The sequence below is a fragment of the Hemicordylus capensis genome, chromosome 16, assembly GCF_027244095.1.
Source record: "Hemicordylus capensis ecotype Gifberg chromosome 16, rHemCap1.1.pri, whole genome shotgun sequence".
Taxonomy (NCBI): Eukaryota; Metazoa; Chordata; class Lepidosauria; order Squamata; family Cordylidae; genus Hemicordylus; species Hemicordylus capensis.
Window position 1 is genome coordinate 13,663,935 of NC_069672.1, and position 16,112 is coordinate 13,680,046.

The window sequence follows — 16,112 nt, forward strand, 5'->3', positions numbered from 1 at the left end:
CAGATCCTGCTTGGCTGTTCTTTTTGGTTGGGACCAGAAGTGGGGAAGAGAAAGATGAGTGGGAACAGGAAAACAACCCAAGAGAGGCAGATAAACTCTTGGCATTGGCAAAGCTCACAAGCCAAGCTGTGGGCAGACTCTCAGCGCCCCACACATGTTTGCCACATGACCTGCTGCTGCTGCGCACTTTGACAGAGTTGCATAAGCCATTTTTCAGGGGTTGGCAGCTAAGTATCCTTGAGCCAAGTCTGGCCTACGAATTGTGCACATGTGCACACACACACACACACACACACACACACACACACACACACACGCATTATATCTCTTTTCCTTTGGTGTCACTGGTGTACATTGTACCTGACGCTGGAGCTGGCAAACTGTTACCTGTTTGGTTCATATTCTTTTTCCCGCCCGATGAGATCTGGATCTTGCAACTGTATTTCTACAGAATGGTTTGAGGGCACATGGTGAGGTCACACAGAGCTGCTACAGAGGGCTAGGACTACGGTACAGGCCAGGCCTGCACAACATATCTGGCCTATGGAATTCTCTGCTGGCTCCCAGGGGTAGGAATATCCTGCAGCAACAGCAGGACTGGAGCCATGAAGAGCTCTTGGCCGGTCCCACAGGTGAGCAGCATCAGCATCCGGCCCCTGCTATCATTCTGGCCACAGTGCTGTATTTTGCACTAGCTGAAGCTTTTGCATACTCTTCAAGGGCAGACCACATACATGGTGGCATTGCTCAGTGGTAGAGCATCTGCTCTTCATGCAGAAGGTCCCAGATTCCTAGGTTCAGTTCCTGGCAGCATCTCCAGGTAGGACTGGGAAAGACCTCTGCCTGAACCTTTGGAGAGCGGCTGCCGGTCAGTGCAGACAGTGCTGAGCTAGATGGACCAGTGGGCTAACTTGGTGTAAGGAGGAGATGTCTCTCTTCAGAGGCAAGATGCCTCTGAATACCAGTTGCAGGAGAGTAGCAGTAGGAGAGAGGGCATGCCCCCAGCTCTTGCCTGTGGGCTCCTTGGAGGCATCTGATGGGCCACTGTGTGAAGCAGGATGCTGGACTAGATGAACCTTAGGTAGGCCTGATCCAGCAGGGGCTGTCCTTATGTTCTCATGAGCTTTCCCAGGTTCCTATGATGCATTGTAGTAATGTTTATAGTTAAGACGAAGCCAAATCTCAGCCTGGGCAAGGTGTTAAAGACTACCTACTGCATGTAAGCAATCCTGAACTTCCCAGCAAAAGAATGGGAAAGTATAAATAAGTAATTTACTGAAGGCAGTCACTGGTCTGAGTTTCATCTGGGCCATTCACTTGATCTCAGTGAGTGCACTATGGCCCAACCCTAGGCAAGGCATTTTCTCAGCCCTGCCACTGAAATTTGAGCTGATCCTAATCTCCCTTATCCCTAATCTCCTTTCTTATAATCCTTGTAAGGATTATAGCAAGATAATGTATGAGAGACCTTTAAATGTTCAAACACACTAATATAAATGCAAAGTTAATCCACATTATTCTATGATATGAAAAAATAATAAACAAGAGTTTTTGAGAAAGCATGGAAACTCTTCCTTCACCATTGGATAACCAAAGTCACTACCCTTCATGTGTGTGGGAGTAATACAAAAAGGGGTAATGTTGCAGTCACAAGCTAGGATCAACTGGCACCACAGATCTTCCGACAAAGTTAAGGATACAGCCAAAGGCTTAATTCCACTGCAGTTATGCCTCTCTTGCACTGAAGACGTCTGAGCAGATGCCTCCTCCTCTGCACCTCTGGCTCCCTCTAAGGGCACTTTGTGGCAATAGCTGTTGTGGGATTTTTGTTGTGGGAATCCTCACTGTACTCAGTTGCTAGGTGTGTAGTGGTTGATAAGTGTGGAATTTTAGAACCTCCTGCTCTAAGATACTGTATGTCCATGCCATGGGGAAACCGTGTTAGGACATGGGCGGTGTTATGTTTCAGTGTGGGGTGGTGGTCTGGGTTTAAGATCTTGCTTGGCAAAAGAGCTCAGTGGGTGGCCTTGGGCACTCCTCTCTCTCAGCTTAAGGTAAAGGTAAAGTGTGCCGTCAAGTCAATTTCGACTCCTGGCACCCAGAGATCCCTGTGGTTTCCTTGGGGTTGACCATTGCCTCCTCCCACGCAGTATGAGATGATGCCTTTCAGCATCTTCCTATCTCACTGCTGCCCGATATAGGCATTTCCCATAGTCTGGGAAACATGCCAACGGGGATTCTAACCGGCAACCTCTGACTTGCTAGTCAAGTCATTTCAGTAGTCAAACTGAAATTGTCATCCTTTAGAGCAGAGATTCTCAACCTTGGGTCCCCAGATGTTATTGGACTTCAACTCCCATAATCCCCAGAACTGGCAACCTTCTGCTTGATAGTCCTCAGCTTAGGCTACCTAAAAGGGCTGCTGTGAGGATAAAGTTTAGTACTGTAAAGAGATTTAGACCCTAAAATGTACTAGATATGATTAACAACGCCACCAGTCTGTATTCGCATGCTGGTGTCTTGACAGCTGTGCTTAGACTCTGACAGCTTCCTTGCTAAAGCTAAGCAGGTCTTGTTGTGGTCAGTGTCTGAATGGGAGACCCATGTCTGTCACCTCTGGGGATAGGGCCGGAGTTCACAGGAAGAGCACCTGCTCTGCATGCAGAAGGTCCCAGGTTCAAACCCTGGCGGCATCTCCAGGTAGGGCTGGGAGAGACTGCTGCCTGCAACCTTGGAGAAGCTGCTACCAGTCAGTGTAGACAATCATGAGCTAGGTGGACCAGTGGTCTGACTTGGTCTAAGGCACCTTCCTGTGTTCCTAGGTGGAAAGATAGTCTGGCTCATGTTAGGCAATTCCATATAATTAAAATAAAATAAAATACATAAAACCCAAATATTGATCACCAATCTTTGTAAAGGAATACCAAAACCTGAAAGCGAAAGCAACTAAGAAGATGCAGCAGCTCTCTGTCTTTCTTGACCTGTCTCATTTCTCATGGCAGAGGAGCAGAGAGTCTCTTTAGTACTAAAAAGCTGTTCCTGTAGACCAGGAAGAACCCTTATCATCAATGCGGCCAAGACAGTTGAAGAACAATGGCTAAGGGTTGTTCTGTGTCTTTTGCTTCACAAAAAAATTATAAAATGGTGCCTTAAGTGCTTCCAGAGTTTCTATCCAATTGTCTGTGATTTGACCAGTATCCTCTTGGCGTTCTGAATTAAAATGAACCTCCTGATATCCAGAAAGCTTTTGTTCTTGGTTTCTGGGACAACCTTGAAGGTGTAAATAAAGGCAATTATGCACGCTGGCAAGAACAGGAGGAAGCTGCTGGATCCAAGATTGTCCTGTAAATGAAAATAAAAAGGGAGGGGAGAGAGGTATGACTACAATGTTGTTCAGTTATTGCATATGTGTCTTCCTGGATCCCTTCTTCCAAGGAACCTGGGGCAGGGTTATCTCCTTATTTTAATCCGCACTTAGGGCCATGCTGCATATTTTGCTAAGCCCATCATTAGCACTGACAGGCTTAGCTTTTCTTTCTAAAATAGCAGGTGTGGGAGAGGAGGGATCAGGCACCAAAGGGAGCTCCCCCCCCACCACTCCCGTGTGTCAAAGAGCAGCCACGAGGAATTTGGGATCCTTAAACTGCCAAAGTCCCAATCCAGATTTCTTCCTACTGTAGCTTCAAATTGCTATGTTTGAAAGAAAATGCAAGCCCATCAGAGAGAGTGTGGGTTGTGTGAGTGTGTGGCTTGCATGCAGCAGGGGCTAAAAGTGATCTTGTGGGGGAAGGTGGGTTAAAACCTGCCTCCCCCTGCAAGCTGTCCACCTGCCAGCTCGTGTGGTCATGTGAATAGTCCCCCAATTGTCCATCTAGCTCAGTCTTGACTACACAGACTGGCAGTGGCTTCTCTAAGGTTGCAGGCAGGACAGGAGTCTCTTTCAGCCCTATCTTGGAGATGTCAGGGAGGAACCTTCTAAAGGCAAGCAGGCAGATGGTCTTCCAATAGTGGCCCATCCCCTTGAGGAATATCTTACAATTGTCACATGCAGTCTGTACATCTACAGAAGATGTACATTCATGGAATGCCCTGAAAATTATATTATAAAGAAAAATTACTGGCTTGAATTTGTCGGGGGAACAGATGATGATGAAGAGTGGATCAGCCTAAGAACATGGGTTCATCTGAAACTTTTGGGATGTTGGTGCTGAGTTACTAGTTCACTCTTTCTATTTGCCATTAAACTGATCCGCACAATCACTTACCTCTACATGAAGGAATGTCACGCCTGTCAAAAAGTACAAGAACCAGTGCACAAATCCTCCAATCACATAGCCTGAGGATCGAGATGATTGAAGGAACAGTTCCGCTGTTATCACATTGGGAATAGAAGCTTCGGGGGAAAGAAAGATCAAAGCACTGAGTGCTAATTTTTATTGACTCACAATTTATCTGTTGCATTCGTATCTTGTGCTTCCTTCAAAGAGCTCAGTACATAATCTGATTACTTACCTGGCCCAAGTGCCTGTCCACAGAGGAATAAATCAACGAATATTGTGTTGAGGTATGCCACCCATGAGAGGTTTTTCTGTTGGAGAAAGTTGGTCATGTTTCAGTTGTGCAGAAATGTGTTTGCTAGGCGCCCCTTATCTTAAGGGATGTCCCTCCTTTGCCAATGAAATCCCTCATTTAACAGTATCACCGGCCCATAAAAAGGAAGAGGTATCACGGAACATAAAGAACTCAGTCCATTTTGAAATATGTGATATTGGAGTGAGCAGGAAAGATCCAAGTGAGCAGGAAAGATCTGTAGTGGAAGTTAAACTTCTGCCCACTTTAATCCACTGCACAAAATCCAAGTGAGCTGAAAATAACATTTCTGTCATGTATTATTTTACTTGAGGCACAAATGACCAGGCTCAAACTATCATACTTTAGACACATTATGCAAAGACCCAGCTCCCTTGAGAAGTCTATAATGCTGGGGAAAGTTGAAGGAAAGAGAAGAAGAGGACGACTAGCAGCAAGGTGGATGGACTCGATTACAACAGCAATGAATAGACCACTGAGAGACCTTCAAGGCCAAATTGAAGACAGATAATCCTGGAGAGAATCTATCTATGTGGTCACTAAGAGTCAACACCAACTTGATGGCACTTAATCAATCAATCAATCAATTAATTATTTTAGGGATGACAAAAAGTTATTTATGGTTAATAATAATAATAATAATAATAATAATAATAAATAATTTACTATATTTTATATAACACCTATAACAGTAGTCTCAAGATGGTCCACAAATCAAACTCTTAAAAGGCAGTTCTTTTTGTATTTGACCAACATTTCACCCCACATTCTGTGGGGAGGCTCAGCCCTGGTTATAGGGAGCATGCCAGAGGGTCGTCTGTTGTATAATGGTAATGCCTGAAGTTTTAAATTACAAACCTGATATGGAATGGTAATGCATAACAGAACACCAAACAGGGCACAGCTTGCGAAGCCAATGAGAAGCAGAAGCCTCCGCCCCACAACTTCAGTCAAAACCATCTAGAGAATATAAAGGCAGGAAAGTGAATGAAAGTGAGTAAATGTGAGTACAGCTCCTAAGGCTAACCAGCAGCCAGGCATTATGTGCAATTATATACAGCTCTTTAACCAAGGATTCTTAGATTCCGTGTCTAGCTATAGTTCCCAGGATTCTTGGAGGAAAGCCTTGGCATCAAAACTGGCATGAGACCACTATAAAAGTGCATAGGGAAGACAAGCACGCAGGAGAGCAGACCGGATTTAGAGATTTAAAAGGGAGGAGAGACAGACTTACCCCTAGTGAGATTGATAAGATGAGAAGAGCGGTTGAGCATATACTGATGTACCGTACGTTGTCCAAGCCAATCCTTGTCGACGTATAGATCCTCTCCGTATAAAAGTATGCCTGAAATCAAAGTGCAGCAGCCAAATGTTTTAGCTGCACAGAATAACCTACTGCAGAGAGTCTGAGAGAATTAAAGAACTCTGTCCCGAACCCTGGACATCAGCCTGCCCTTAATCTTGAATATTGTCAGAGCAGCTCTGCTAGATCAGGATATCCTTTAGAATTGGCAGCTCAGGTCTCCGAACGTTTATTCTGGTAGCGGGGGGGGGGGGGGGAGCCCCAGTGCACACCGTTTTCTTGGCTGGGCCTCTGAACTGCTTGGGATCCCGCATTACTTACTGCATTGACACCAGTGAGCTGCTGCCCAGCGGTCAAGACGATTACAGAGATGACCTGCCACCGTAGGCTTGCAAAGCAGAGTAGCTTAAGTGAATTCATCTGCTTTTCTGACTTGTCTGCAAGGTCCTCCTGGCGGAACTCTTCCATCTCATTTTCCACATCATCCTGGTCTCTCAGTTTCTTCAAGGCTGAATGGGAGGAAAGAGTTGGAGTTGGACAGGGTGTGTGTGGGGGGGGCTCAATGGTGGGGAGACTTCCAGGTACCCTACTCAACCAGTTTGGGGCCCTTTGACCAAGGGCTCTTCGCAGACCCACTTTATGCAGAAGAGGAGGAGCATACAGAGAACCCTCTCGTGCCGCTTTTGACATTCATGTAAAGAAAACGTGCTGACACGTCCTGGGTGGCAGACCCCTTTTCTAGTCTTGGAAAGAGACCCATGTTAGCATCCTCTGTAGCCAACCCTACATTGCAGGCCTGGCATGGTTGCCATTCATCTATGGCTTCAATTCCATGTGATTCTATTGGTTCCCTCGCCTCTCCAGTTCCTCTGTAAGCTCCTTTGGGGCAGAGATCTGCCTTTTTTGTTGTTGTTGTTGTTAAGGAACCCCCTGTACAAAACTCCGTCTATTTATGCAAACCATGTTTAGTCCTCTTTTCCAAAGTAGCTTATTAAACAGAGATAAAAACATTAGAACTCTAAATGCAGGCTGTTAGAAACAATGAGAATAGCACTGAAGGATGTAAAGAAATGCCTAACAAAATTCCTAACTGGCCAAACCAAACTCCAACTAGAAAAGGCAGTAAAGTTTATAGAGGTACTTCAAGTGGAAGATTGCCCCACAGCCTTGGGGCTATCACGGTAAAGACCCTGCTTGACAGCTACAGTCTAACTCGCTGAGCAAGGGAGCCACAGAAAGCAAGGCCTGGTTTAAAGAGTGAAACTGGCTTCCTGTTGATGACTTTAAATAAATGTAAATTGAGGGAAACTGTATTTATATGTATATTATATATACAACTAGTGTTTTCAGGCCCGTTGTGATAACGGGCGCTAGTAGGGGAGAGTTTCCCCCCCCCCACTTCCTCTGGCCTCCCCCGCCCACGCCCTCCCAGCTGACCGAGACTTCCTTACCCAAAGCAGCCCGCGACAGTCGGGCGATCAAAAATCCATTTTTTGCGAAGAAGAGAGGAGCTCCCGAACAGAGCTCCTCTCTGTGTTAAGCCAATGCCCAAACTGCTGCTATGGACGCAAAGGACGCCTATTGCGTCCTTTGCGTCCATAGCAGCAGTTTGGGCATTGGCTTAGCACAGAGAGGAGCTCTGTTCGGGAGCTCCTCTCTTCTTCGCAAAAAATGGATTTTTGATCGCCCGACTGTCGCGGGCTGCTTTGGGTAAGGAAGTCTCGGCCAGCTGGGAGGGCGGTTGGCGGCCATGGCGGCGGCCGCGGAGGCATTCTTCTGGGCCGTTTTGGCCCTTAATCATTTGCGTGGGGGAGCGGGGAAGGAGTATTTGGGCAGCTGGGAGGGCGGGAGAGTGGGCGGTGGCGGCGGCCGGGCAGATTCTGGGGGCGCCGCTGCCGGTCCGGTCCGCCCCCGCCTCACATTCCCGGCCGGTCTCCCCGGACGGGCAAGGGCCCCAAGGACTCGCAGCCGCCTGGCTGCGGCGGCGGCACCAGGCCTCGGTGGCGGCTCTGCCGCCGCCTCGGCCGGCTTACCCCGTCGCCTCCTCCCCCCGCCTGGCTTCGGCGGCGCGGCTCCACCGCCACCTTGGCCGCGCTGCGTCCTCTGGCCGAGGCGGCGGCTTTGCCGCCGCCTCGGCCAGTCTCCTCCTTCCCCGCATTCCCGGCTTCTTCGGGGCGGCCGCTTCTGGCCGCCCAAGATGGCCACCGGGTGCCGGCCGTCATGTCTCCCTTGCCCTGTTCTGCGCCTGCGCTTCACGCAGGCGCAGAACAGGGCAGGGAGGCACGGACACACGCTTGGTGTCCGTCCACGGACGGACACCAAGCGTTTTATTAGAGAGGATGCACCATGGCCATATATAAACAACAATATGGGTATAACCACAGCGATCTGGTAATGTTAGAACTATGAGATCTTGTGAGAGGGGTCAACACTGGAGTTACATTGGGTGGTGGGAAAATCTCTTCAGCCTGAGGATTATTACAGCAACAAAGGATATTCACACACAAAAGCAATTAGAGCCATTATACCATTCCTTGCTTTTTCTTCATCCTTTTTCTGTATCAAAAGATACCTAGGACTTTCAGGAAAGTTGGGCAGTATTATCATCTGAAACAATGCCAGGATCCCAACAAGGCACATCAATATGGGCCAACCTGCACAAGAAGATACAACATATCTGATCGGCTGCAGGCCCAAGGATGCATCCCTCTGTTTTCTCTTCAAGGTTCCCCATGATTTCAGGAAGACCAAGAATCTGAACCTCGAGGATGTCAGTGTTGAGGAAAAAATGTAGTCACCACATTGATGATCCCCCTCAAGCTTTGGGAGGAGACCTCTGCGAGGCACAACACTATGAGGACAATACTAGAGAATATATCCTCTGATTTACCTTCGTGGGTCCCCAGGATTTCACGAAGAGCAAGTATCTGAGCTGCCAGGACACCAAGGATGAGGAAGAGGTGGGGTGTCATGACAATGCTTCCCCTCAGATTTTCAGGGGAGATCTCCGCGAGGTACATGGGGATTGCAGTGGAGAATATACCTGGTAAGGGATAAATCAAGGGATAATTCACAGGATGGGTGTCAAGTGTGTAGAAACAGATGAGCCAGTGAAGCTATTCCCAAGACCAGGGGAAATCGGGCTAAAGGAGCCTAGCTGGAACTGTGCGGCTCCCGGCAGCAAACTGCAAAAACCACCCCTCCCCTTAAATGACGTTAGCGGAGTGAGTGCTCCGCTAACCCCATTTGGTTGATTGTGTGCTGCCGCGGCAACACATGAGGAAACTCCCGCCGGGAGGCTGCCGGCTCTGTAACACCGATTGTGTGAAGTGCCTCAGTGTGGTGTAGTGGTTAGAGTGTTGGACCAGGACTGGGGAGACACATAGAGTGTTCTTGTGGAGAAAGTGGACAGGGCCATGGTGTCCAATGCCATGGGTACACTGGTGAAAATTATCTCAACATCAACACAAAATCAGATCCCTCAAAGGCTCCCAAAGAGGTGTTCTAAATACTGCTTGCCAACTCTGAAATATTCTTCAGATATTGTGCCCTCTTGCATTTAGATGGTATGAGGCCATTGGGCTAATCTAGAATAAGCAACAATGACTCAGACCTTTCTGTGTTCCTGTGTTCATGAAAAGTCACCATCTCCCAGCTTTATGTATGGCTTGAACTTTGCATAATATGATTCTGGAGAGGCAGTAGAAATTCTGGGGGTTTGATTTGAGTCAGAGCTCTGCAGAGATAGTGATGTGTGAGAGAACCACATATATTGGCAAAGCTTTCCCTGGTGCTATTGCTGCAACAGAGTCCCCTTTTCAGATGAGCTAAGCTGCTGCTCAGTTTAGACAAACGTCATGTCTCTTTGGCAATAGGAACTGCAGCGGCCAAAACTTTATTTTTTTCTATTTACTGCTAAGTAGCTACAAAGTAATCTAAAGCCGATTATAAGGCAAAGGTCTCAGATCAAAGAGCAAGCATTTCAGGCACATCACCTTCCCCACCGCCCCCAGGAACATGACTCACCTGCACATATTCCAATGACCAAGCGTGTAACCATGGTGAATTCATAGGCCCGTATCACTTTGACACAACCCATGAGGACAGCACCAATGATGGACAGAAAGCTGTTGATCACCAAGGTACCCTTCCTGAAAAGAGAGCGAAAAGGGGTGGGGGTGGTAGGGAGATGCCAATAAATGTATAGCAACCCTGTGGGAAGGTGAGCTGCCTAGAGAGCAGGGGGCTGTCGGTTCAAATCCCTGCTGGTGTGTTTCCCAGAATATGGGAAACTCCTCTATCGGGCAGCAGCGATATAGGAAGATGCTGAAAGGCATCATCTCATACTGCGTGGGAGAAGGCAATGGTCAACCCCTCCTGTATTCTACCACGAAAACCACAGGGCTCTGTGGCTGCCAGGAGTCGACACCAACTCGACGGCCCAACACACACACAACCTTAAGAGAGGAGGGGTGGGAAGGGAGGAAACTATGGAACTGCAATGGTCAGAATGAGCAACCTTACACTGGCAGCACTCAGTGAGGCCTCAGGACAGCTAGCTCACCAAGGACAATGTTCTCTCTATACCTGCCATATTTATCCACGAGGAAGCCAACCAAAAGAGACCCAACAATGCCTCCCAGCGGGAACAAAGCAATGGTGACGCCCGTCAGGAACGAAGTGTAGTTTGGGTCCTTGTTGAGAATGCTCTTCTCTCCGTAGGATACATTGTAGAAGTCTTGTAGGAGCTGGTAGGGGAGAAGCACAGGAAAATGGGCACGAAGGCCTTTCCGCACATTACGGGGCAAGAGTTCTGGGTTTGTGACTGAATGTATGCATGAGAATGGGCAGCTGCCAATCTGGGTTGCCCAGCGAATGTTCTTCTTCTTCTTCTTCTTCTTCTTCTTCTTCTTCTTCTTCTTCTTCTTCTTCTTCTTCTTCTTCTTCTTCTTCTTCTTCTTCTTCTTCTTCTTCATCATCATCATCATCATCATTATATTTTATATCCCGCTCTTCCTCCAAGGAGCCCAGAGCGGGGTACTACATACTTAAGTTTCTCCATTTTATTTATCTTATTTATTTGATGTTTCTCTGTGTAAACCACCCTGAGCCATTTTTGGAAGGGCGGTATAGAAATCGAATAAATAAAATAATAAATAATATAACAACCCTGTGAAGTACGTTAGGCTGAGAGAGAAGTGACTGGCCCAGAGTCACCCACCAAGTATCATGGCTGAATGGGGATTTGAACTTGGGTCTCCCCGGTCCTAGTCCATATCACTTTTTAAGGCGTGAAGTGGCCCTCCAGCTCTTTTCTCAAGAACAGAGACATGTCCTGGTCTCAGTTCTTGCCCTATGCCTTTGCTTTCCATACACCCCTAGGGGTCTCAAGCTGGGCTCCAAAACAGGGAACTCTCAGACACAGAAAGCTAGCATGTCAGAGAGGGAGTTGGGCTAGAGTCTTCCCCCCAGCATGCTAGTTTCCTATGTTGGAGAGAGCTTCGTATTTCTGTCGTTTCGTATTTGTATAGTTTCAGCCTCCCTGTTCAAGTGGTACAGACCAGACACATTTTAAAAAGTATCCCATTACATAGAGAACAAACATGTGATATTTAGGAGAAAGCTAGGCTGGAACCTTTCCCAGTTGCACCTTTGAGGGGGCCCTGGGCACAATGCCCTCCGTAGTGCCCCCAACTGGTTGCTTCCCCCCCCCGACACATTTGTCCCCTCTCGCCCTCTTTCTCTCCTCTAGTCCCTCTGCTGCAGTGAGAAGGGGATTGGGGCTGGGGGCTGCAAAATTGCAGGGCGGCTAGAGAGCCCACACATTCCAGCTGCCAGCCCTTTCACTGCCCGCTCCATTTGCTCTGGCTGTGGGCAGCAAGAGGAAAAGGAGGAGTGGAGCTGGCAGTACAAATGATCGGCAGCCATAGAGCTCACCGGAGGATGAGGAGGGGGATGAGGAGGATGAGGAGGGGGACAGGAAAGTACCAGAACTCTAGACATTAGTGATAATGTGTATACGCTGACAAAATGTTAAAAGGTACCCCCAACATCTCCCCTAAAGACAAAAGGGACAAGTATCAGAAACAGTAAATATCCTCGGTACATAGACACTGTTGAAACTTACCCATTAACTGCTGCTTTAAGAAGAAATCACACTGCAAGGCCAACTTACCACAGATGGGGAGTAGACCACCCACAGGTTGTAACCATATTGGAGAGACCCAAAGCTGGAAACTACCGTCACCAGGAAAAGGCATTTTGTCATCCTCTGTGGGAAGGAATGGTAGACGCTGAAGCCTGGGTGCACAGGGCAAACCATTCACAAACGAACACAGAATAAAAAGAGAGGTCAGACATCCAGATATTGCATGCAGATGTGACTTCTTGTACTCTTGATTGTCCAGTTGTTTCCAGAACAGTTTGAGGCTGTTCTCACATGCAGGGGAAACGGGGCGAAGGGAGCCCAGCCCGGTTTTCACTGCACATGAGATCTGCTGGGAGCTGCATAGTTCCTGGTGGTGGCACGGCAGCAAACCCTCTTGGGTCGCCCGCCGCTTAACCTGGGTTTTGGGTGCAGGAGCACCTGAAAAGCAGGTTCCTGGACCGTGTGTTGCCACGTCGTGACTCTGTGCTGCAATGACTCATTCATTCATTCATTCATTCAATTTCTATACCACCCTTCCAAAAATGGCTCAGGGAGGTTTACACAGAGAAATAATAAATAAATAAGATGGCTCCCTGTCCCCAAAGGGCTCACAATCTAAAAAGAAACATAAGAGAGACACCAGCAACAGTCACTGGAGGTCCCGTGCTGGGGGTGGAGAGGGCCAGTTACTCTCCCCCTGCTAAATAAAGAGAATCACCACGTTAAAAGGTGCCTCTTTGCCAAGTTAGCAGGGGCATGCAAAGCAGATGCTCGACCACTGAGCTATAACTCCATCCCCAAAATCTTAGGGCTGGGGAAGGAAGAGGCATGACAAGGAAGAGGGTGTGGGAGGGAGCTCAACTAGTTGAGAGTTCCACTCAAGCTTTGCCTTGCCTTGAGGGTTTGGGGGTGTTCGAGTGGGAATGCTCCAAACAGCCCAACTCATATTGTGGGCAAACAGGAGGTATGAACCCCCTGTCTCATATTTATTTCCTTGTCTCTGTTTTTCCTTCCCTGTTGCCCCACCTTACAACATTTGCTACAAACAATAGATTTCTTTTAGTGACTTGCATGTTGGCCCAGTCTGCAGCCTGGAAAACAACTGCATGTTAACCTGGATCATCGCATCCATTCACTTGGCAGGATAGGTAAACCCTTCAAACTCACCCTTTTCTTGTATGTGGCCTCTTCTATCGGCTGTATCGTGGTCATGCTTTCTCGAATATGTCAGGAATTGAACTCAGCTGTAGGAGAACAGGGAAATTTTGTCAGGAGTTTAGTGATGCTTTCAGATTACTTAAAAACATGAGGATTACCTTGCTCTATGAGACCCAAGGGACCATCAAGTTTGGCATCTAGTTGCTAACAGCTGTTAGTCCGATGTTTCTGGGAAACTCCTAAGCATGAAACAAAGGAAATGCCCTATTCTTATTGACTGTCTCTCAGCATCTGTTAATTGGACCTCTGAACATGGAGGTCCCATTTGGCTAGCATGGCTAATAGCTGCTGAAAGACCTAGCTCCTTCTGTGAATTTCCTTAAATCTTTTTAAAAAAAGGGAAAAAAGAAAGCAGTTTAAGCTAGTGGCTATCACTATATTTTAATGCTAGTGTTTTAATTTAATTTATTTTTAAATCAGATTTGTTTTTAAATTTTTTAGATTAATATTTTAATGTGTCTTTTAAATAACCTTGTTTTTAAATTTTATTGTGGGCCGCCTTGGGATTTTCTTAATGAAAGGCGGGGTATAAATTTAACAATAAAAATAAATAAAATATCCTGAGGTACAAAGCATTCATGGGAGGGAATTCTTAACAGTTACAAGCTATAGAGATCAGAGTTCAGAGGTTTACAGCCCAGAAAAATTGATTGTTTAAACAAATCCAGATGTGGGTATTTGTGGAGTCTCTCTATAGGCAGCTACTCCACCCTGTGTAGGGTAATCTCCACGCAGATGTTTGGGTACAAACAAGAAAAGACCACGCAGCCTCACCGTAGCTTTCTGAAGAGAAGTCATCCAAGCCCTGTTTTCTCTTGAAATAATAAACTCGGAAGACTCATGGCATTGCAAGAGCCAATCAGGAGAAGGATGCTGGAAGGTTCTGGGAGAAGGGAAGCTGTTGACAGTTGAGAGAGCTGAGAAAAGGCATAATGTCTGAAAGAAAGGAGGCAGATGCAGGAGCATATAGCTGCACAATAATTTAATGCAGAATAAGTATCTGTGTAATAGATCAAGGCTGCGTTCACACAATCATGGCAATTGTGGTTAAAGAGGGAACCAGGACCACTGAGCCCTGTGGAGTTGATTGTAAGAACCTGGAATTTCCAGGTAATCTGGTCAAACTGCTGTGGCTAAACCACATTTAACCAAGATAGATAATCAGGATCAGATCCTGGTTCAAGGATCCTGGTTATCACTTCACACAATTACACAATTACCATGACTGTGTGAACACAACCCTCCTATAGCATAGTGACTAAGAAACTGAGCTATGGATCAGAAATTGAAATATAATGTCTGTGAAATACAGTTTAAACACTTGAAAACACTGGCCTAGTTCACATAATTGTTAGAATCTAGGTTTAATGTGGGTTACTGACATTTGCGTGATTGTGTGAAACCACACCAAGGTAAGCATCTCATATTCATTGTTGGCCATAAACCGCCTTGGCATCCGTTTACACAATCACACGTCTTATGTCGATAACCCACAGTAAACCTAAATTGGAATAATTGTTTGATCCAGGCTAGGTATTGCAATTATTATATCGCTCTTTTAACTCCCGGGATTTAATCTGTACTTGGAATATGTGACATGATAGCAAAAGAAGAGTTTCCCTGGGCAAGCAAAGGGTGGATTTTCCCTCACCACTGAACAAGCATAGCTCAAACTTGCAGATCTGAGATATTAGAGTCTAGTTGATCTAATGTATGTTCAGCAACTGTGAAGCCAGGTTTGCATGTGTGAAGGAGCCCGTCACAGACATAAGCATCATGGACCCCCCCTCCCCATATCTCCTCACACAATGCCAGATGCAGTGTTTTCCAAAGACACAAGTTCACATACAGTGGTCCCTCGACTTACAAACTACTCGTCATAAGTATTTTTCGAGTTACAAACGGCAGTTTTAGATCCGGTTTTAGATGCAGTTTTTTCGACTTACAAATTTTTAGATGGGGTTTCCTCGACTTACAAATTTTTAGATGGGGTTTCCTCGACTTACAAATTTTACATGCGGTTTCCTTGACTTGCCTGCCTGTTTACTGCCTGTTTATTCTTGAAAAGAAACGTTCCTGTGCAGTTTGCAAGCCTTACTGGGGGTCTGGGTCTTTTTTCTAGGCTCCGGAACGCATTAATCCGTTCCCAATGCATTCCTATGGGAAACCGCTTTTCGACTTACGAATTTTTCGACTTACAAATGTGCATTCGGAACGGATTAATTTCGTAAGTAGAGGGAGCACTGTATTTAGCTTTCTGGTCTCTCTACCCTCCAGCTGTCCTGAATCATCCAAGATGGTCACAAATGTCCGTTCTGAATCATGGTGATTCACTGACCAGGGCTATGAATAGCTTTATTGCGATAACTGATCAGATGTAAAAACAAACAAATGCTACATTCTGATAAGAACTCAGTCATACCAAGTACACCAACACAGAAGCTTCTTGTAGCAGCATCTTGAAAGCAGGGCTAGAACTTGCTGCCGATACGTTTCTGGGCAAAATACAAGGCGCTGGTTATGACCTATAAAGCCCTAAACAGCTTAGGCCCTAGGTATTTAAGAGGACATCTTCTTCGCCATGCGCCTCACCGCCTGTTAAGATCATCTAGAGAAGTTCGTGTGTAGTTGCCGCCAACCCATCTGGCGGCTACTTGGGAACAGGCCTTCTCCGTTGCTGTCCCTGGTCTTTGGAATGCGCTCCTTGTTGAAATAAGAGCCTCCCCATCTCTGGCAACTTTTTAAAAAGGCACTGAAGACAAATTTATTCACCTAGGCTTTTAATTAGATTTATAGTTTTAAAATTTTTAATACAGGAGCCACCACTGGCCTCCCTACTTGCCTGCTAGCTAG

General features: G+C 46.6%; 1 protein-coding gene across 2 annotated transcripts; it reads right to left on the reverse strand.

Annotated features, from left to right (window-relative positions):
* Positions 1–2,843: 2,843 nt before the first annotated feature.
* On the reverse strand, positions 2,844–14,123 carry LOC128338408 (solute carrier family 2, facilitated glucose transporter member 5-like). Of its 2 annotated transcripts, XM_053280783.1 has the most exons (14): positions 14,034–14,095; positions 13,358–13,438; positions 13,209–13,285; positions 12,069–12,164; positions 10,481–10,641; positions 9,920–10,044; positions 8,784–8,936; positions 8,422–8,547; positions 6,215–6,402; positions 5,825–5,935; positions 5,449–5,550; positions 4,513–4,588; positions 4,266–4,393; positions 2,844–3,342 (listed from the first exon to the last, which is right to left on the reverse strand). In XM_053280783.1, the coding sequence occupies exons 3-14, from the start codon at positions 13,251–13,253 to the stop codon at positions 3,169–3,171; spliced, it is 1,485 nt and encodes a 494-aa protein (XP_053136758.1). In that variant the 5' UTR covers positions 13,254–13,285; positions 13,358–13,438; positions 14,034–14,095; the 3' UTR covers positions 2,844–3,168. The 2 variants fall into 2 exon arrangements, with proteins under 2 accessions (XP_053136758.1, XP_053136759.1); XM_053280784.1 differs by lacking the exon at positions 13,358–13,438 and having other exon boundaries at positions 14,034–14,123.
* Positions 14,124–16,112: the final 1,989 nt, after the last annotated feature.